The sequence below is a fragment of the Periplaneta americana genome, chromosome 15, assembly GCF_040183065.1.
Source record: "Periplaneta americana isolate PAMFEO1 chromosome 15, P.americana_PAMFEO1_priV1, whole genome shotgun sequence".
Taxonomy (NCBI): domain Eukaryota; kingdom Metazoa; phylum Arthropoda; class Insecta; order Blattodea; family Blattidae; genus Periplaneta; species Periplaneta americana.
In genome coordinates, this window is record NC_091131.1 from 50,650,345 (window position 1) to 50,672,545 (window position 22,201).

Genomic DNA, 22,201 nt, shown 5'->3' on the forward strand with positions numbered 1-22,201 from the left:
ATCGCTACTTTGGCAGGCAGAATGGAATTTCTCTACAGGATCACTAAATTTCCCGAAGTGCCATGAAGTGAGATTAGTAAAGGAGTGGTAAATGCCATAGACAAATAATCTGCTTATATATGTTCGTGTGCTATTTCACTGTTATTATTACTTTTCCCGAAGCGCAAATTAACATAATTTAAAGCTTCGACCATTAAATTAGGCACAATCAGAGCCTTCTGGCACAATGTATTGTGTCAGGGATAGCGAACTGTGTACGTGGGAAATTTCAACATACTATTTGGGAATTTTATTCACAAATCGTTGGCTGCAGTGATAAAAACCAACTATTCATGATGGAGTGTATTTCATCAGTATTGGGCGGGTAATTTCTAGCCTTTAAATTTTTCTACAGAAATAATTAATCTAATCGAACAGAAATAAGAAGTACAAGTTAGAGCAGAATTACTGGAATGAGATATGGAAAAATCTGAGGAATTGATAACGGCTAATTTAGATGGTCACTCGAGTGTGAAAGATGGTACTGTCCAAGAAGAAAACGAACACGAAGAAGAGAAATCTGAAAAGCTTCTAAGATTACCACTTTCAAGAGTAAAACATATAATGAAGATGGACCCTGATGTTCACCTTGCAAGCCAAGAAGCTGTTTTTCTCATAGCGAAATCCACTGTAAGAAATGAGAGTGAATTACGTATTGGTAGTTTTGAAAATTTGTTTTAAGACTTTTGATGCACTATGACACGTTGGTAATTCGGTAGAAAACATTGGTTAATATGACAGACATCGAGGATCAGTGACAGGTTAGGTTTGGTTTGTTGAGGTTTTAGGTCTGCCTTGCATATACTTAGCTACTTTTTTGGTAGGCATAACAAAAGTATGAGCTGTGCGAGAGGGGAAAGAATGAGCTGTCAAAAAGAGAATTTGTTTTCTGGTGATTAATATTATACGAATTCGATGATGCCTGGTCTCGCCTCCTCATCTATACTCTTGTAATAATTACCACAAAATTGGTAATTCGGTAGAAAACATCGTCATCTTTATCTACAGAACTTTGCAACATGTTTGAAACTTCGGTTATACTATCATCAAATTTGAATAATAATAATAAATCTATCTGCTGACTCATCAATGTCTGCATCATGCATCAAAGATTCCTTAGAAACAGACTTTGGAGTCAAAGGGCTGATACCTATCTGATAATCATATCTGGCCTTGCTTAAGAAGGTAGCAACTTTTCCTTATTATATGGTAACTTAATGTTATTGCAGTGCACTTGTGTTAGGTCTATCCCTTTTATGTTTATAGCATTTTTAAACATCTTAAATTGAATCTGCTACGAAGCATTGAAGCAATCAAACGCAAAGGCAGACGTTAAAAACTTTGTGGCTGACACATTGGAAGTAATTTTGAGTCTTCCTTTCTAATTTCAAGAATTTTAACATTTATATTTAAGGAAAATTTTTACCTAAATGTCGTAACTAGCGGTCACTCACGTTACACATTTCAAAATAGCCTCTTTAGGTTTACCATTTCAAGTGTCATGAAGAAAAGTATTGTTCATTCCATATAAACTTTTTTTTTTTTTTTAATAATTAGTGCATTTCTGGATACATTATATCGTGAACACTGAATGTATACGAAGAGCGTGCTTCCGTACAGGAGCAGCGGCATTTCTCGAAGGTTAGAGCCCAGTTTAGATGTGTGTATTAATCGAAAATTAGGGACTAATTAAGGGTGTACATTCATATCTGCGAATGTATTGATAATAGCCTAATTAATTTCCGATTAATACACACACATCTAAACTGGGCTCTAACCTTCGAGAAATGCCTCTGTCCCAGTACAGAAGCGCGCCTACACAAAATGCACCCAATAGTTAGAAGTCATTCTACACAAGGCAGAAAGTGAGACCAACTGATCGAAACGACTTTTTAAATTTTGGGAATGTTGGAAACGTGCATGTCCGTGAAAATCATGGAATCGATTTTTTTTTTTTCCGAGTATCACAGTACCTAGTTACTCTTCATACTTAAATATAACTAGAAAGTAAAACAATAACTATCAGAAATGTATATTTTCCTTGCCAAGAGTTAAGTTAATGAAATGAGATTAACATTAGGAAGGAGTTATTTAATAAAGATATAATGATTTTCAATGGTTTGAATTTCAGGAACTGTTCATTGAATCCCTTGCTAAGGAAGCATATATGCACACATCTCAAGGCAAACGAAGAACACTCCAGAAGAAAGACATTGACAGTGCGATAGAATCTGCTGATTGCCTTGCTTTTCTGGAAGGAGTGCTTGATTCGTGATTTTTTTTTACTGGTTAAGATACTGTATCATGTTCTATTACTAATTGTTGAGACTGATATGTAAATATATTCATATCATTGTGTGTAGCAAAACTCAATAAATATACACCATTTGACATGGAAATTGGTCGCTCTTTAGAGACTTAATCCCACCTCAGAATAGCTTGGGAATCATCATGTGCATTGTGTTTACACGTGTGTTTTACATAGAGATTCGAAGTCCAGTCTTTGTAATGAAAAGAAAGAGCTCTATCGCGAAGCCATAAAGGGTTCATAGGGAATATATTGTTTTCTGACAACACATATGTTGCTGCTATGATTGGTCTTCATTCTTGGATCTCGATGCTTAATATTTACCCATATGAACCTCGCATTAATCCGAACGGCACTTACAAATTCACAGTATAGGAGAGCTACCACTTTCCATGTCAAAGGATGTACATTTTTTATTGTTTTATTCAAAGTCAGTTGTAGCACAATGAAAGTCTCTAGTAAGTAGGTAGATATATGCAAGAATTGCTAATCACTAATACTTTTAATTATTTTCTGATAATTTTAATTTTCTTTCAACAGAATAGTTCAGGAACCTGTTTTGGACGCTTGTTCAATTCCATATAGTTTTGTTCTTCTAGTTGAAGTTTCACAATTCTGCAATTCCTCTGGGAATGTTTGTTGCTATTCAATTATAAACCCACGTGTTTGTATGCATATGAATTAGGATATGAGAGGAAACTTTTCCAGTAGAAGTTCAGAAACTAATAGAGCAGGAACTCATATAAAATATTGAGGTTGGAATATTTCTTATTGTATTCTTTATTTATCCTGTGAACATGGATCAAAGTTCTGCATTGCGGCCTTTATATCTATTGTACTTAACTTACCCCCCTTGTTATGAAATAAACTATGGATGGATTTGCAATCTTCGATATACTACAAAGATAATCGTCAGTTTTGTAACATTTACAAATAAAAAGACTAGTCCACGTTGTTTATTATTTGCAGTTTTTCTTGGGAAAAATAAATGCTTTCCGGACACCACTCTATCTTTCGCATCTTAAAAGATCCCAGAGGGCCTCAGCGTGGAAATGAGGAGGGTGGATTTGACTAACTAGGCCCTTTGGACTTCACACTTATCTGTTAATGGTACCCATATTTAGTTCTATCCAATACAGGTTTACTGCAAGATTTATTGGATGAAACTGCCATGCCATAACTCATATCCTAAAAAAGACTAAACCTGGAGCGAATACAGCTGACATGGGATAGTACCTTAGAACGCCAAAAACTTCGGATGACGGGTTCATCTGTATAGCCACAAGCAGCATTTTGCATTTATTTCCAGTTTTTTTTCTATTACAGTATAAAGTAGAATTAATAATTATAAAGATAATTTAGACTTAATAAAGACCACAGTCTATGTAGAGTGTAGATTTGAAAGAGGCATATCGAAAGGATAAACAATTTAAAAATGGTAGGATGCGTATTTTCCGGGGTAGAGGGCCGTGGTCTGTCAGTGTTACAACCAAATGTTTCGTCCACTACGGTGGACATCTTCAGTGGCATGGTACACGTGTGCGGAGAGATCTGCTGTGTGTATCAGGAACTGGATTTAAAAATGCCCAAAACAATTCATGTATAAATCAGTACAGAAAAGGAACATTGGAAGACCTGGCTAAATATGGATACACTAATTTTCGTTCAATTGACAACATTGTGCCTGATGCATAAGATAGTTGGAGAAGAAAGAACATGAAAATGAACAAGAGCAACATATACAGTACATTCCAATCATGACTGGAAATTGTTCTCTATGGTCTAATGGTTACTATACCATATACTTACTTAAACCTGAATGAGACTGATGGATTTTTTAATGATAGAAGGGAAGAATACAGGTTCTACATTGTAGAGCAATGTGATATGATGTAAAGTAAATATGACTCACAAAATTACTAGTTAGCTGTTACCCATCTCATCAAGTCTCCTTACTACAAGGCCATAATATTTAAGGAACACTATTACAATTGATTTAGATTTGAATTTACTGTTACTACTGAAAGGGTAGATGGAAAAATTGACAAGTTGTAATCACAACAAAATAGGCTACTCTTTCAAGACAACAAAGTGACAAATGCAATAGGTGCGATGCAGTGAAGTTACTTATATTTTCCTGAAGATGGAACATTAGGACTGCAGTGTTGCAGACAGGTCTCTTGCACAGTAGTTCGTCATCATCATCCTGCCATGTGCCAATCCTAGAACTGTTAAGGCCTGAGAAAGGGATTTTCATGTCATCTTTTCATGAGATGTCCCACCGAGCATTTTTCACTTGAATGATACTTAATTATTGTCTTAGAGAACCTGGATAAATCCATTCTCATAACATGCTCCTTCCAGTTCTACTGATATCTGGAGATATAGATGGCGGTTTGATACATGAATCCCATCTTGCAAACTGCTAATCTGCTCTCATCTCTCTTTAGGAGAGTCCATGCTTTACTCCCATAACACAGGATTGGTCTAGCCTTTATTTTACATAGGAGAATAAGAATACAATTTTCATACTAACAATGGTTTCGAAACTGAATAATGGTTATGGATTTATTCAGTTTCAAACTCTTCTGTCGTAAATCTAAATTTTCAGTAGAATATAGTTTAAATTCATTAAGTCATTCTAGGATTTTGTTTAAACAAATTTTGCTTGGTCGTGATTACCATAAAAGGAAATTATCTTTTTTCCGTGAATATTTCCATAGAATACTGTGGGGAGCTGACGAGAAAGTCTCTGCTAGGTGATTTTAATTAGGTCCGGTGCAGGGAGGTATTGATGAATGGAGTACAGCTCTTTCTAGAACCGACCAGAGATAAGATAAGTTGTTATGAGTTTGACCCTTATGACACTAAATAGATGACATCACTGTCGCCACATGGTGTTTAATTATATTGTGGCCTAAAATATCAACTAGTTTGAGACTAGCTCTGTGTCGGTATGTTGTATAAGTTGAAACTGTTAGTTTATATTTTAAAAGTTGATCTAATGTTTTCACATTGGTTAGTTACTGTAATGTAGTTAGTAATGTGTCATTATGTCGTTTTCTGCGAGCAAGAGTGGCATTACGCTGGCTGTTGCCTGCGTGTAGGATTGGCATTACTCCACATTCCTATCAGGGCTGATCTCGTGAGCTCCCCACAGTACCTCTGAGTTATCAAATTTAAATTGTGTAGTGACATTACAAGTCATGTATTGTGGGTCCCTATCACTATGGCATGGCGCATCCTCAGGTTGCGGATAGAGGAGACAGCCTGTAGATATGGAGGGTAGCTGTGAATATAATGAATAAGCTGTCGTGGACAGCCGATAAGGGGTGGTCCTCCAGCTTGGGAGTTGGGCGAAGGGCTAACAACCCATCACCGTAAAAAACAGCTTGTTACGAATCCATACAATAAGCCTCAGAATGGGACTGATTCTCTGGCATGAGCACAGCAAAGAATAAGGTTATGAGATTTGTAACTAGTCTTTATAGAACAGGAGGGGTAACATTAGTAGCAAAGGAACTAGCTACATATAGAATAGACTTCGTGGGAGTACAAGAGGTTAGGTTAGATGAGAACGGCATATCACAAACAGGAGATTACTTGTTGTATTATGGGGAAGGAAACAATAATTACCAATTAGGAACAGGATTCTTTGTTCATAAAAGAATAAAATCAGCAGTAAAAAAGGTCGAATTTATCAGTGACAGGTTATCATATTTATTACTTAAGGGTAGATGGTGCGATATCATGGTTATAAATGCTCATGCCCCTACAGAAGAGCAAAACGACCATATAAAGGATAGCTTCTATGAGGAATTGGAACATACTTTTGATCAGTTATCTAGATATCACATGAAAATTTTATTGGGGGATTTCAATGCTAAAGTAGGACGGGAGAATATTTTTAAATCAACTATTGGAAAAGAGAGACTACAAGTAACTAGTAATGACAATGGAGTTAGGTTAGTTAACTTTGCAACATCAAAAAATTTAATTGTCAAAAGTCCAACTTGGACTTCTCCTGATGTATTGACACACAACCAAATAGATCACATCTTGATAAATGGAGACATACTAAAATAGTAGACATTTGAACTTTCAGGGGGGGGGGGGGCAGACTGTAATTCTTAACATTATTTGGTAATTGGAGAATTAAGAGAAAGACTATCAGTAGCTAAGTGAGTAGAGCAACAGGTTAATATTAGTAAATTCAATATTCTGAAATTAAAGGACAAGGAAACTAAGCAACGTTATCAGGTCGAAATTTCAAATAGGTGTGCTGCTTTAGCAACTTCCAGTGAAGTTGAGGAAGAGTTAGATGTTAATAGTGTGTGGGAAAATATCAGAGATAGTATCAAAATTGCAGCTGAGCAGAGCATAGGTTATTATGAAAATAAGAAAAAGAAGCCGTGGTTTGGTGAAGATTGTTGCATGGTAATAGAAAGAAGGAAACAGGCAAAATTGAAATTCTTATAGGATCCAGTTGAAGAGAACAGAGATAATTATTTCAATGAAAGACGGGAAGCAAGTCATACACTTAGGAATAAAAAGAGATTACTTCAAGGAAAAACTGAATGAGGAGGAAACAAGAAGTAAGAATAAAAACATTCGATATTTATATAAGGGTATAAAAGATTTTAAGAACTTATATCAGGCAAGGGTGAACGTGATCAAGGATGAGAATGGTGACTTTCTTGCAGACTCTTCATTAAATCCTGGACAGATGGAAAAACTATTTTGGACAACTACTAAATGTACATAGGCCAGATAAAAGTGATCAAGACAAAATACAAATACAAACTGCTGAGCCATTTATACCCGAACCCACACTTTCTGAAGTCGAAATTGCGATAGAAAATCTGAAAAAGTACAAGTGCATTATCTAGTGAACTTTATAAACTTGTACTTCCTATTTGAGAAAAGGAAATTGTACCAGATCAATGGAAGGAGTCCATAATTGTACCTTTTTTTTAAAGAAGGGGGGGGGGGAAGACTAACTGTGGTAACATTCGAGGAATATCACTTTTGTTGACGTCATACAAAATTTTGTTCAATATTCTTTTGAGATGATTAACTCCATATGTAGATGAAATTATTGGGGATCATCAGTGCGGTTTTAGGTGTAATAGATCGACTATTGATCAGATTTTTTGTATTAGACAGATAATGGAGAAAAAATGGAAGTATAAGGGTACAGTACAACAGTTATTCATAGATTTCAAAAAGGTATATGACTCGATTGAGAGAGAAGTTTCATATGATATTCTTATTGAATTTGGCATTCCCAAGAAACTAGTTTGATTAATTAAAATGTGTCTCAGTGAAACTTACAGCAGAGTCCGTATAGGTAAATTTCTATCTGATGCTTTTCCAATTCAATGTGCCAAAAGCAAGGAGATGCACTATCACCTTTACTCTTTAACTTCACTCTAGAATATGCCATTAGGAAAGTTCAGGATAACACACCGGGTTTGGAATTGAACGGGTTACATCAGCTTCTTGTCTATGTGGATGACTTGAATATGTTACGAGAACATTCACAAACGATTAGGGAAAACACGGGAATTTTACTTGAAGCAAGTAAAGCAATAGGTTTGGAAGTAAATCCCGAAAAGACAAAGTATATGATTATGTCTCGTGATCAGAATATTGTAAGAAATGAAAACAAAAATTGGAGATGTATACTTCGAAGAGGTTGAAAAATTAAAATATCTTGGAGTAACAGTAACAAATATAAACAACACTCGGGAGGAAATTAAACACAGAATAAATATGGGAAATGCCTGTTATTATTTGGTTAAGAAGCTTTTGTCATGTAGTCTGCTGTCAAAAAATCTGAAAGTTAGAATTTATAAAACAGTTATATTACCAGTTGTTCTGTATGGTTGTGAAACTTGGACTCTCACTTTGAGAGAGGAACAGAGATTAAGGGTATTTGAGTATAAGGCTCTTAGGAAAATATTTGGGGCTAAGAGGGATGAAGTTACAGGAGAATGGAGAAAGTTACACAACACAGAACTGCACGCATTGTTTTCTTCACCTGACATAATTAGGAACATTAAATCCAGACGTTTGAAATGGGCGAATCAAGGAATGCATAGAGTGTTAATTGGGAGACTGGAGGGAAAAAGACCTTAGGGGAGAGCAGGACGTAGATGGGAGGATAACATTAAAATGGATTTGAGAGAGGGGGATATGATGATAGAGACTGGATTAATCTTGCACAGGATAAGGACTGATGGTGGGCTTATATGAGGGTGACATTGGACCTGCGGGTTCCTTAAAAGTCATCTGTAAGTGACCATTACAAGTCATCTTCCAATGTGGCTAATAAAACCAGATCTGCAAAAATTGCATCTAATTTTAAATTACTATTAACAGTGATACTTCCATGCCTTGTTTCTATAAAGTTTCGTATAGTTGCATTCATATAAATAAACAGTAAAACTTCATTTACACGTTTTTATGAGGGTCTGAAGAAAAAAAACACATGAAGTGAGAAAAGCGTATAACTGAAATTGCATATAATATCTGAAATAACATTATTTTAATAACAGATATTACACACATACAAAAGTTCCATTACTTTGGATTGCTTGCTCCTAAGGAATAAACCATGTCCTTCAAATTGTAGTAAATATTCCATAATTTTTTCAGTTACATTATGACGTGTTATGAAACATTTCACTATTTCTAAAGCACTCACAGCATCATTAAAGGACACAAGGATTGTTAGAGGCAAGCAGAGGCAGCTCTGAATTTCCATTAATTTCAAAGCGAGCCACATCTTAACAATGAACATGTACTGTTTTCGTGATCTTATATTTTCATGGCAAACTTAATTTCGAGCAAAACTGATTTAGAACATACAAATAACGTTTCGTATTTCACAGGCTTTAAAATACGATCATATAAACGAAAAACATATATCCGAAATAAATGAACATGGAAAGTATAGAAATTTTACTGGGATCACTGGGGTAGGGAAGTGAACCCGAATAAGTGTGAAACGCATGAAAGAAGTTTTACTGTATTCAAATTCAAATACACAAAAAATCCTATGCAACCTAGCAATGTCATGTAATAAAGTAGTTTTCATTACAGAGCACTATACTATGCACACATCTTGGAATGAATGTACAGCTTAATACACTGATCTTATCATTACTACTGTGTAATGAAGTTCAACATCTGGTTGTCAAGAACTGAAACCTGGCTGTGCAGTTCACTGCCCTTATCTTATTTACAGATCATCATTACTGCACTGTAGAAAATATGCTACGTGAATCTAGAACTCTAGAGAATTTACACTGCTCTGTTTGCATATATCTTTATTTGTCGGCATTGCACGCAATAAAACAGAAACCAATCAGCAGCTCTTCCTCTGTCTAAAATTACTACAATATATATGGCAAAATGACAATGGAAATTGTTTGGAAATGTCTCGTATCATATCAACATTAGATATCCTTATCTATAATGCACTGTTATTTGTTTTCTATAACATTACTGCTTGTGGTCTTAAACCATCTTTTTTCTTGCATCCAAATTTAAAGCTGTTAGATCTTTTCCAGCTCTGGTTAAATTTTCCCATGTTAACAGGTGATCACTGCTTACAGGTATGATTATCATACAGAATATGTATACAATTGAATCAAAACTATTCTTTTTTCTATTTTTGCATATACGTTCAGAAAGACTGTCATGTCCTATTTCTAATATGAATGCTTCTACTGCTTCTTTTTCGAGTTGTATAACTGCACATAGTTTAAAAGGTTTTTTTCAAAAGAATCTTTTTGTGATGTAACATAATATAATATATAGTAAATATATCGGCCATAGCAGGGTCCATGATTATTTAGCACAATACCTACACAGAAATAATATGCAACTTATGTGGACCAACTCTGAATACATCACACCTCCTAACTTGTGAAGAAATAAATATACAGGAAAAAGCAGTTGCAATGTGAAAAGTTTTGGATTGTATTAAGATGCAAAAAGTAAAATGGCGAAAGTCAACTAAGCCTTAGATGAAATGCACAACATTCAAAACTCTGAAGTGAAGTTAGCTGCAATTCACATATTACGCATTATCATTTATAATGATGTGTCATTATGCATTACCAGCTTAAGCTTAAAAAAGTAAACTCTACGTAATTTTATTTTATTTTCCTGTCACGTCCTAGAATCACGAACAAGATTAGAATAGGTATTTCATTAATTGTCTCAGATTTTTTGAAATAGGTCTTGAATAGCCCTGTTCTAATTAGTTGCACAAGGAATAACAAAGTTGTGAATCAACTCGTAAACAGAACTTTATATAATCTTCAATTGTGCACATATACACCTTCCATATGTTACCTTGTTTATGAGTGCAGACTACAGCAATCACAGACTGAATGACAGTCATATGGGATTATTCACAGTTACAGACAGAAGTGAGTAGGTATCTTTCTTTCTCTCTTAAGGTTTTATGACTTCAATTACTTCCATGTTAACTCTACTGTGTACTGTCCCTTAGGGTGAGCAATTGTGCTCTCTGGGACCTTTGAGTGTGATCAGAAAAATGGAGAATTTGCTGACAAATGGAGATTTACACTCATATCAAATCATTTTGTGAATATGATTATTTGTGAGCTTAACATATTCACTAGAAATTATATTATCCAATAACAATGAGTTAAATAATGTAATGAAAATATTGTTAGCCAATGCTGAGTTCTTGACAATAAAGTTAACTCTCTTGCTCTCCAATATAGGAGAGGTAATGAAAATATGAAAATGTATTACTTCAGTAATAGCCTGACATATGTTCTGAGCAAAAAAAGGGACAAAACTTTTTAGATGCAAACAAGATATATCATACATAAGTTCAGCTCATGAGACTGAATGTCGTAATATTGTAATGATTATAAATATAGTCTGGTGAAGAAATTCTTCTTTCCCTTCATATATGCATTACTCAAAATAAACTGAATTTTTCGCATGTTCTCAGTAACTACTGCAAAACTGATTATTCAGAACCATACAAATGGAATCTGCATTGTGCAGTGGATTAAGAATTAATTGCCTGTTGCTAGCAATCAGCAATTTAGGCTATCTTGCTGAGTTTGGGAAAGATTAACCAGTACAGTGAGTGTAGCATCTGTTAATCCTTTCCCTAACATCATCATGATGTAATGGTGAAGACTAGTTCCAAAAATCTCATCACCACCTTTGACCACCCATTACATTTTCGTCACCACACAGTTCGTTATTAATTCATTTTCGTCACCACATAGTTCGTCATCTGTTATAATCATGTCACTGCTGATGTCACAATTTCTTTCCTAGTCAATTGTCACATGGGTCCATAGTTACATATTTGTAAATCTTCTAGTGCATGTAGTTATGCAAACAATTCTTTGAGATTTCCTAAACTCGCTGAAGATATGCCACCAGTTGCTTGGTATAAGGTGTGTAACCAATTGTATGGCTGTGGAACTTGAGGTCTTCATAATTTTTGTCTTTGTTACCAGAGCTTACATTTATTCTGTTTCATCACACAAGAAAAAAAGAAATAACTTTGCCCAGGTATGAGTTAGTGCAGAAAGAGAAGCAAGTGGTGAAATCTAAATATTTTTCGACAACGTAAGCAATGATGAGCGAATGATTCCAAAACTTAACAATTTAGATGATGATGTACAGAGTGGTGTAGATATCAGTATCAATGCAGAAAATGTTTCCAATTCCATGGCATATAACACTCCTCCCAACAAGGGAGATTCCACTTTTGTTCGTCAGGGTCAATTCTCATGCAGATCCGGCAAGACAGACATAAAACTTATATCTACGTAGGTTGCAAACTGAAAAAAAAAAAACTGTAGAATGCCACAAAAGAAATGGAAAGAGCAAAAAAGTGAAGAAACCAGGAATAATTGGTGACTATAATAAATTAATGCAGAGTACTGATAGGGCACACCAAGTGTTACATTCGTACTCATGTTATTGGAAAACTGTAAAATTGACACAAAAAAAAAAGTTTTCCTTGTTGCAAATGACTGCTCTGAACAATTTAAAAAATCAGAAATGCATTCAAAAGGATTTGGTTTCACAGTGTTTTTTTTGGGGGGGGGGGGACTGCATGCAAGCAACGACAGCCCTCATACAGCATGCAGCATAAATATACAATTACAGCAGAAAGGAGTTGGTTGCATCTATGTCCATAGCAGTGTCACCACCATCACTTCGAAAGAGATCATGTAAAGGATCCCAATAATTTTGCTACTAGGTGGTCTGAAAGTTCACAGACTTATACATATGTCCTTCAGTGGTACGAAAATGCAGAGTTTACTGATCTTATGGATTTAGGAAAGAGATTAGTGTTACATGGACAAGTTCTGTTGAGACTTTGTGTTTCGATAATTATAACACAAAGAAAAACTACTGCGAAGCTATGACAGCATATTTAATCCAAGATATATTTAGTTCACATTCAAGTATATCTGTAAAAACTGAGCTAAAATAATATTTAGTTGTTTCAATTTAAAAATTGTGAATGCGTGCATGTTGTTCTTATTTTGTTTAAAAGGTCTGCCAGGACATTGGTGGTATTTAAACATTCAGCTGCCTGGGAATGGGTTAATAACAAGAATCTCCCTTCTCGATATATCATACCCTATTTGTACAGGAAATCTTCTTTATGATTCATCTGGTGACGAATTAAATTCGAGAAACACTGAAAAGTGAATGAATTCCAATGACCTATGCAGGGGCGTGCATTTAGGGCAAGCGGGGTAAGCGCTGCATACCCTAGTAGACACACTTCAAATTAATGTATCAATTTTATCTCATTCAACTTATAGATGAACTTTTTAATGAAGTGTATTCTGCACTTCATATATAAATGTTCTGCATTAAATACATTTCTGCAGTAAGGCAGCTCTTCGTTCACAGCTTGCCTTTAGCCTCATTTTACAGTGCTGGCGCATGCGCGGACAGTAGACGAGGGAAAATTTCCTAGTATACCACTGTATTGCCTATACGCCCGTACACAGCACGAATAAGCGCTAGGATATCGCTTGTCCTAGCTTGTTAAGTTCCTGCAGAAGAATACCAGTGTTGATTGTTGAATTTGGCAGTGTGTGTGAAACATGTGATTTGTTTGTCAATTGAGATAGTGTTAAGGATCTCTCAGTTATTTTAAGATTTTGTTTCTTTGTGAGTGACAATTGAGGGCTTTGCCGGAAGAAAGGCGGATAGACCTATACGCCCTTCTTCGGGAAAACGGTTTAAAATGTAGTGAATAATTATAGTAGCGAAATTTTGTTTTGATTGTACTGTACATACCTGCAGGACAGGGCTGCGTGCGTGTATAACATTTTATTCAGGTGCGTTTTAAAATCTTAGATTGCATGTATCTCAATTCGGTGTATTGACGTATATGCCCTTTTTCCGGCAAACCCCTCAATTTATGTCGCAGTTTTCTGTGTATAAACTAAATACGGTATTGATTAAGAATGGGCGATTCATTATGTCCTATCGAACAATTATTGAAACACACATTTCGATTACATTCTTTACAAGAAAAATTAAACATAATACAAAGTGATCGACCATGTCCTGAAATGCCAATGCTTTTTGCAGCTCATAAAGACAAAGGAAAAGAATATACTCGACATTTTCATGCGTCCCAATATCAGAAAACTCAGTGGGTTGCAGGAAGTGCAAAATTAAATAAACTCTTTTGCTGGCCCTGTCTTATGTTTTCTAAAGAAGAAACAGTTTGGTCTAAAAATGGTTATGATAATCTGAACAATCTGCACAATGTCATTAATAAACATGAAAAGTCACAGGCTCATATTTTTAGTGTTTTACAATTCAGGTAATTTGGATTATCTCGAATAGACGTACAGTTAGATTCACAATTTCGTGTCAGTGTCGAACAACACAATGAAATGGTGCGAAAGAACAGGGAAACATTGGAGAGGTTAATTGATACAGTCTGTTTTCTAGCCATGCATGAATTGCCATTTCATGGGCACTGTGAGTCAGAAGAGGCAGTTAACAAAGGAGTATATTTAGGTGCGCTCAATTACCTTGCAAAATATGACGGAGCTTATTTCCGAAGACATTCTGAGAAAAAAGTCATATAAACATTTGTTCTAATCGCAATATTTTCAGAGTTACATTCATTTGAAGTTGTTAGTAAAATACCTTTTTTTCTTTAGTTTTATGGGTAAAAAAATATTACAAATAGAGAATGAACTATTCAGAAGTGTCATTTCTTTAATTGGCTATTTTTGTGAAGCTAAAAATAAGCTCCATAAGGGACGGTAAATCATATATATATATATATATATATATATATATATATTTTTTTTTTTTTTTGAGAAAAGCTGAAAGTTTCATAAGTCATGATTAATATGTATAAAAGAAATGTCAATAAGTAAACTTTAGAGCTTACCCACACAAAAATTACACCACACGCCCCTGGACCTATGCATTCATATGTGTACATAGTGCTGGATATACTTAATGATCTGATGTCACCTTGGTAAAACACAGTAGTCTGAAATACGTTTTAAATTGAAATAGAACAAATGTTATTGTAGGTCAAACAGACAATGTAACTGGAACACATTATTTGTACAATAAATAAGTCTGTTCAAAATGGAAAGTACTGTCACTCTTACCATAAGGTTTTGAGTTAAATCAGTGTTTAACTTATTTTATCTCTATGTTCTTGCCTTGTGAAAAACATGATCAATATAACAATATATCTCTTTTCAATATTTTGTAAGTTCTTTCAGTTATAAAATGAATACATTACCGAGCGAGTTGGCACAAACAGTAGTATTTGTGACTCTTATTCATTCGGGAGGTCCTGGGTTCAAATCCCGTGCGCAGCCATCTGACTGGGGTTTTTCATGGTTTCCCTCAATCACAAAGGCAAATGCTAGATTGGAAATTTACATACCAGTCATCACCACCTCAGTCACCAATATCATGAACATTACTCAAAATCTAATATCAGTTACATGAACACAAGCCATCTACAACACACAACAGAAAACAGGAACTTAACAATAGTAACCACTGCTTACTGCTTATATACACACAGATCCTAACACGCGATATGACAAAAAAAAAACCCTTTTCTCTGTTATTTATAGGCTACTTTTTATTAGCTACTTTCATCATTAAAGGATTGCCACGAGAACAAACTATACTTTAACAATTTGTGTGATTGTATAAAAGAAAATTAATATTATATTACATAAGCCGTATCGAAAACTAATAAGAGCATGACAGACCAGGAAGAGTAAATCTACTATAAAATACAGTAGCCTACAATTTGCTCTGTATGCCATTAACTTTTAAAACTATCCATTTGAAATTTTTAAGACAGATTAAGGAAACTCTGATGAACAGAAATCTGTAAATTTTAATATTCCAGTGAACATATAAAAATTTTAATAAATTATTCTCAGACTAACCTAGGAAAATTATTCTAGTTACCAAAATTTAAATTATGTCTGTAGGGTTTGTGTAAAAAAAAAAAAAAAAGAGAGAGAGTGAGAGAGAGAGAATCATCAAATCCTTCCACTAATTTCTGAGAAAAATTGGCATTTATATCTCAATGTTTTCAATTTTTTGACAAGATTTTTTTGAAAAACATTTTACTAAAATTTGTAAACGTTCATTAGAGTATTAAAATTTACAGGAAATATTCATTACAGATTTCTTAATCTGTCTTAAAAATTGCACATGGATACTTTAAAAGTTGATGAGATACAGAGCAAAATGTGGGCTACTGTATTTTATAGTTGATTTACACTACCTTAAGTTCTAAATTAATTCCTGCTCTAGTGTAATACATTTTTACTAACTCTTTGCTAAAAAAGGGGGGGGGGGGAAGAAAGAGAGAAACTGTGTGTATATGCACGTCATGTTGACCATCTTCTACATACTTATGGAATCTCAGGAAACTAAATTTAGTCGCCCTTAGGGTCTTGCGGAGATTTCCTTCTAAATACTGGTCTAATTCAATGATTTCTCATCTTCTCAATACAGGACAAAGAAGATTTCAGGGACGGTTTTCTAATTACAATGTTGCGAGTTGCTCTACTAGTGATAAACTGTGATAACTGAGGGTTTAGAAATAGAATGGAACTAGAGGCCAATTGTACTTAGTTGTGATCATTTTAATCCCAATGACTACTGTGTTTAAGTTTTTAACATGGAAAGTTCCATTTATAATAACCCTGACAGCATAATGACAAAAGATAATCTTCTTTATTGTCCAGCTCATCATTTCAGAACAAGAAATAGTAGTCAACCTTAGTAAACTCTCCTGGGATGCAAAGACAGAATATAACCAACCACTGAGAGATAGAGAGGAATTACATGCCTAGTCTCTTCATATAATTATTTGCATTAAGCAATTAGTTTTGATTAATGATAGAGTAATTTTTATGGCACCAGAAGATGTACAGATAATGAAGACCAATACTTCGGTATTTCTGTAATGTCAATGAGTTTTACTGTAAAATTGTCTGCATTTGATGCAATAGTTTCATTCTTGATTGTGATACCAGTAAGACAGGATGCAATTACCATAGACTGTACTTTGCTGTGTAGTTGTGAGAACTTGCTATTTGCAATTTTTTTTACTATCTTACACAGAATCCTTCTATTTAATGTACCAGCCAAATCACATCACAGTACAAAACATGTGTGCATTTCCATCAGAATATTTACATGTTGTTGGTAATTATCCTCCCCTCATATCCATATCAATATAAATATACAAAAACCTGTCAGAGAAAATTATATTTAACCCTCTTTCACATCAAATACCACACTTCTTTTTGTTAATATTCATTACCCATAGCAAGAACTCAAGCATATATAAATAAAAAAAAGCTCGTTTTTTAACATTAATATAATATGGAAGAATCTTTGGGATCTACGAAATGGCATCAAGCTAATCCATATAGTGTCTGCGTATATGTTTCAGAGGTGTGATTATGTTTCTTGGTGATGCCTATCATAGTTAACACATTATCTGTGTTCACTTTTTGCGTTTGCCTTTTCGACGATTTCGTCCTTGGTCAGATCGGCTTCCTTCCCCAGCACCACTGCCACTTCCACCTGATTGATTGTACAGGTTGTTGAGGAAGTCCTCCAGATCTGGCTCACTGAAAGAAATGCATGGAATGATGAAAATATAAAAAAAAAGAAGTGCAGGTATTGACTGACAAGTTACTTTCCAAATTGTGATGAGTGAAAAGATTGTTTTTGTTATTCATTCATTAGCGTGGTCTTTATTTTTAAATTTTGTAAAACTGGAAGACACACATTTTGAATCTGTTCTATTAAAAAAATACGGTAATAATTTTGGTAACATTGGATCAGTTTTGAATAATATTTATCGGTCAAATAAACATTGCCAAAGCAGTAAATGATAATGAGGACGTAGTTGCAATAAAGGCCCATACTTCCATAGGCCCTTTTTCTGGAGAATGCATAAATCAATTCTCCATAGTTTCTTTGTTATACCCACAAAGTTTCGTTGCGAAATTTTGAACAACAATGCTAGTATACCTGTTTAGTTTAATATATGTTATAGACCCTTTATCTATAGAACATGTTCATACATGAAAAACTGTCCTCCAAGACTGGATCTTCAGTTAGCATCTCGAATTCTACTGAAGAAAAGTAAAGTTACGGATGTCAGAGACTTATTTTCATATGTAAAAGAGGAAAGCCACTCATTTTATGAGTCCCTTTTCCAATCTTCTGAGACTTGGAAGATGAAGAGGAGAGTGAAAGTGATGACAGGTGAGGAGGGAAATCGTGTCGAAAATATGGATGTGGAATGAACAAAAGTAATATCCTACCTTGTTTGAAAAACATTTTTTACTATTCAACAAGTTCATGATGTGTTACCTTGTTTGATAAACTTCTATTCCTTATTTTGTTTTGAATACATTTTTAACTTTCAAAATGTTCGTGATTTGTTATTTCGTGTGGAATAAATGTCATAAAGTCTAAATATTCATGATTCGTTATTTGCTATGTTATGTGGAAAATATCTCAAGTTCTAAAAATGTTAATGAATATTATTAATAATATTGCTGTATTTTATACAAAATATAAATAATAATACATTTTTATAAAGACTACACACACATTATATATTTTTTTTTTAATTGAAAGTACGTTCTCCAGATAAGGGACCCATAACATGCATTACTTTTATACATTATTCTTTAAATATATAACATTGGATTAAAATGCTTTTAACATTTCTGTTATATTATGTAAAAAACACCATACTACTTATCCAGCAGTTTCATACTCATTGGTTAATGCATTTAGTGTATTGTTTTAAAATTTTCAACTCTATATATATCTCAAAACAGCATTTTTGAGTATGGGCCCTTATTGCAGCTACGTCCTTAATTATGATTGTTGCAAATATATTTTCATAAAATACGAGTTATTTTCCCTGGACCAAAAATACAACGCCAAATTGGCCATAATTATTTACTGTTTGGTGAAGATTGCTAGGAGTTGCTACTAAGATCTGAAAAATTATAATCATAATGTTAAAAGTAAGTGCATTCAGTTTTAAATTAGTCTAAGGTCTACACATATTTCAAATGAATTGTGAACTGTAAATACTTATGGCCAGGTGCATTAATATTGTTTAAGTTTAAGAGCCATTAATTGTCCACTTAATGCCTGTTAAGTCACAAGTATGGTGCACCAATGATAATGATTGTTAAATGTTTGCTTAACAACTGTAAATTTTAATTGGTGATAGATGGCCAATTAAGTTACTTAACAACAGTTAATTACTTCGAAAAGCACGAAATGGCAGAAATATTCGGCAATGATAATTTGAAGCCAAAATGCTGTTTAGAAGATCTAAATTTGTCATCAAGGCAAAGTGAAGAAATAAAAGTGGAACACCCAAAGAAATACAAGAACAAAAAATGTAAAACTACTTTTGTTGGATCAATTCCCCCCATTATGCCTATTTTTATAATTTTATTGAAAGAATAATTTTAAAGAATAAGAAAAAGAATAAGTAACAGCGAACAGGCAAAACATCAAAATTCAAAATGGAAAGAATCATTCAAAGATCCAAAACTAATTCCTGATCTACCTCGAAAATCTGCCGTGGCCATGTTCAGATTGATTAATGGTCATGATTGCCTCAGTAAACACCTCCATCATATTGGAGTACTGAATTCACCTAAATGCTTACTGTGCACCAGAGACGAGGACATGGAGATGGAGCACCTGGCTAATTGTGAAACTCTTAGGACATATGTGGATCTTCCATCATAATATTGGGAAGCAAGAAGGATGATGACTTCATTGTTAAATCCAGAGCGCACGCACGCGCACACACATACACAATTTTATTGTCAGTGAAAAAGTTAGGAAATGTTTTTTATTTGAACTGAAACCTGCCCTTAGAGACAAATATGATTTTAGAAATTTCAACTCACCTTCACACGTAGAATCATTACCTAAGTTGCTGATATCTATATACTTTCCACTATGTCACTAAACTGGTGCGTAAATAAAATATTAATTTACTCTGAATTAAACTTGTAGTTTATTTAAACACTTGTTCATTTTTACTTCAACATCTTTTGTTAAAGGAATGTGAATTCCTTTTCCTTAAGCATGACGAAGTTCGAATTGGAACACCCTATGGCCCACTGTTCTTTCAACAAAACTGCTACAATTTATTCATCTGATAAGTATGATGATAAATCTTAGCCTTATGGTAAAATAGTCAAAAGTGTTTTTTTGTGTTTGCAAGAATGATACATTGACTATTACAAACATGTGGATGATTTTTTATTTCTAAAATTGGATCACTCTGGTGTAGAATATTGTATTTTATTTTTGTTTTGTATTGTGCGAGTGATGCAGTAATATGGAATAGTGAACAGCCTATGCACTACAGTAAATGTATCCAGGCTATTATATTTTTTATTCTCTCAAAAGTACAAAAATAAAATTGATTACATCATTTCTGAATTATTTTATTTCTTTATGTGTAAAGCAGAGTTTCCTTTTCACTACTGCTGCATCAAAAGTATCATAATATCTAGTAAGCTAATGAACATAAGTACTAAAGTGAAGTGTCTCGGTTTTTTCCCCTGAAAAATCTTGTCAGCTGACCTATAGTATATTGCTATACGGACTGCAGTGCTGGGCTATAAGGAAATAACAATGAAATGTAAAGATTACAGAAAAGCGATTTTACGTGAAATTTTTGCACACTGTAAGACTGATCATGTGAAATATAATGATATCAAAGGAGATCATAGACGTTTAACATAATAAATAGACTGGGTGATTAACAATCATGACAATACAACCATACAGCAGGAATGAAACTAAATATGTAGCCAAAGAAATTTCACTCAAATCTTCATAATGACTATATTTCGAACTACACAAAATCAGGACCTATCAAATAAGCCTCTCTCCCGTCCTCTCTTGTCCATTTATATTCTTACACTCTATGCAGAAATGACAGATTATATAAGCGAGGGGGTGGAGTATGCGCTTATATTAGGAATGACTTGAAACTAAAAGTTCTTCTGAAATCCCAAGGCGATGCTGCACATCCCGAATACATATTCATCGAAATACAAGCAAGCCTACAGAAATGTCTTGTAGCCGTTGTTTATAAGCTCCCTAAGGCAGGCCATTTATCTGACCTAGAAATTCCACTAACTAATCTTTTACCGCAATATGAACACATTCTAGTTTTCGGTGATTTCAACACCAATCTTCTAGCTCTTAAATCAAATGGGACTAAACAACTGTGTAACATGTTGGAAGCGTTTAACTTAAAAATCCTTCCCCTTAACCCCACCCATCACACAGCTACTACTGAAAGTCTAATAGATCTAATTATTACAAACAATCCTGACAGAATTGTAACATCAGGGCAGTTGCCTGTTCCTGGAATTTCCGCACACGACTTAATATTCGCAGAGTATTCTCTACAGTGCCCGAAAGCTGCAGCGAAATTCATTACATACAGAGATCTAAAACATGTCGACGACGATCAATTAATTTCCGACGCTATGGAATTGCCATGGCATACAATATTTAACTTAGTCATTGTTGATGAAAAATTGACAGTTTTTAATAACATGGTGATACAACTGTTTGATAAACATGCACCATTAAGGAAAAGACGTGCCACTCATCGTCCTGCTCCATGGATGACTGATAACACACGTAACCTCATGGTGTCACGTGACGCTGCCTACAGGAAGTATAGACACGATAAATCTGAGGAAAATTTTTACAACTATAAAAAAATTAGGAACAGAACAACGCAAAACATTAGAAATGCCAAACGCCGTCATGCTCTCAGTCTTGTCGACCCCTCCATTACCCCATGGTATCTTTGGAAGCATTTATGTGACATGGGAATAGGAAGTAAAACTACAGAAACTGAAATCCCAAACATATCACTTGATAAACTTAATCAGTACTTTACTTCACCACCCACCTCACAACCTGATAAACAACAAAAACTTAACACCATGAATACTCTCTTAGCCATTCCTCTTCCTGTTCGCGAAAAGTTTTTCTTCTCTAATATTACAGACACAGAAGTTAGGCAGGCTCTTAAAAACACTAGATCTACAGCGCAAGGCTCTGACAACATAAACATTGTTTTTATTAATAAATTAATCGATATCGTGCTTCCTGTGATAACACATATTTTTAATTCCTCCATCATTACTTCTACCTACCCAAATCTTTGGAAAATGGCTTTAGTGCGTCCAATACCTAAAGTAAACACACCTACAT

The 22,201-nt window shown here is 34.3% G+C and overlaps 2 protein-coding genes across 3 annotated transcripts in view; one reads left to right on the plus strand and one right to left on the minus strand.

Annotated features, from left to right (window-relative positions):
• Positions 1 to 74: 74 nt before the first annotated feature.
• Positions 75 to 2,761, plus strand: LOC138714905 (DNA polymerase epsilon subunit 4-like). Its single transcript, XM_069847182.1, has 2 exons — positions 75 to 669; positions 2,171 to 2,761. Exons 1-2 carry the CDS (start codon positions 460 to 462, stop codon positions 2,312 to 2,314), a joined length of 354 nt encoding a protein of 117 aa, XP_069703283.1. The 5' UTR covers positions 75 to 459; the 3' UTR covers positions 2,315 to 2,761.
• A 6,903-nt stretch (positions 2,762 to 9,664) lies between these two features.
• Positions 9,665 to 22,201, minus strand: part of LOC138714904 (uncharacterized) — a 59,000-nt gene continuing 46,463 nt past the window's right edge. The window contains exons 9-10 of one of the 2 annotated variants that reach the window (XR_011336108.1): positions 14,799 to 17,535; positions 9,665 to 12,198 (exon numbers count right to left, since the gene is read on the minus strand). Coding sequence is in view for 1 of the 2 variants with exons in the window: in XM_069847181.1 (XP_069703282.1) it covers positions 17,409 to 17,535 (127 nt within the window). In the remaining variant the exon portion in view is untranslated. Of the gene's footprint in view, positions 17,536 to 22,201 lie in introns of both variants that reach the window. The other variant, XM_069847181.1, reaches the window with a different exon arrangement.

Bases quoted from the DNA above. Each gene is read 5' to 3' on its own strand.
- LOC138714905 (XM_069847182.1), top strand. From the start codon at position 460: ATGGAAAAATCTGAGGAATTGATAACGGCTAATTTAGATGGTCACTCG. The intron at 670-2,170 runs GTAAGAAATGAG...TTTGAATTTCAG, and splicing joins TTCTCATAGCGAAATCCACT to GAACTGTTCATTGAATCCCT.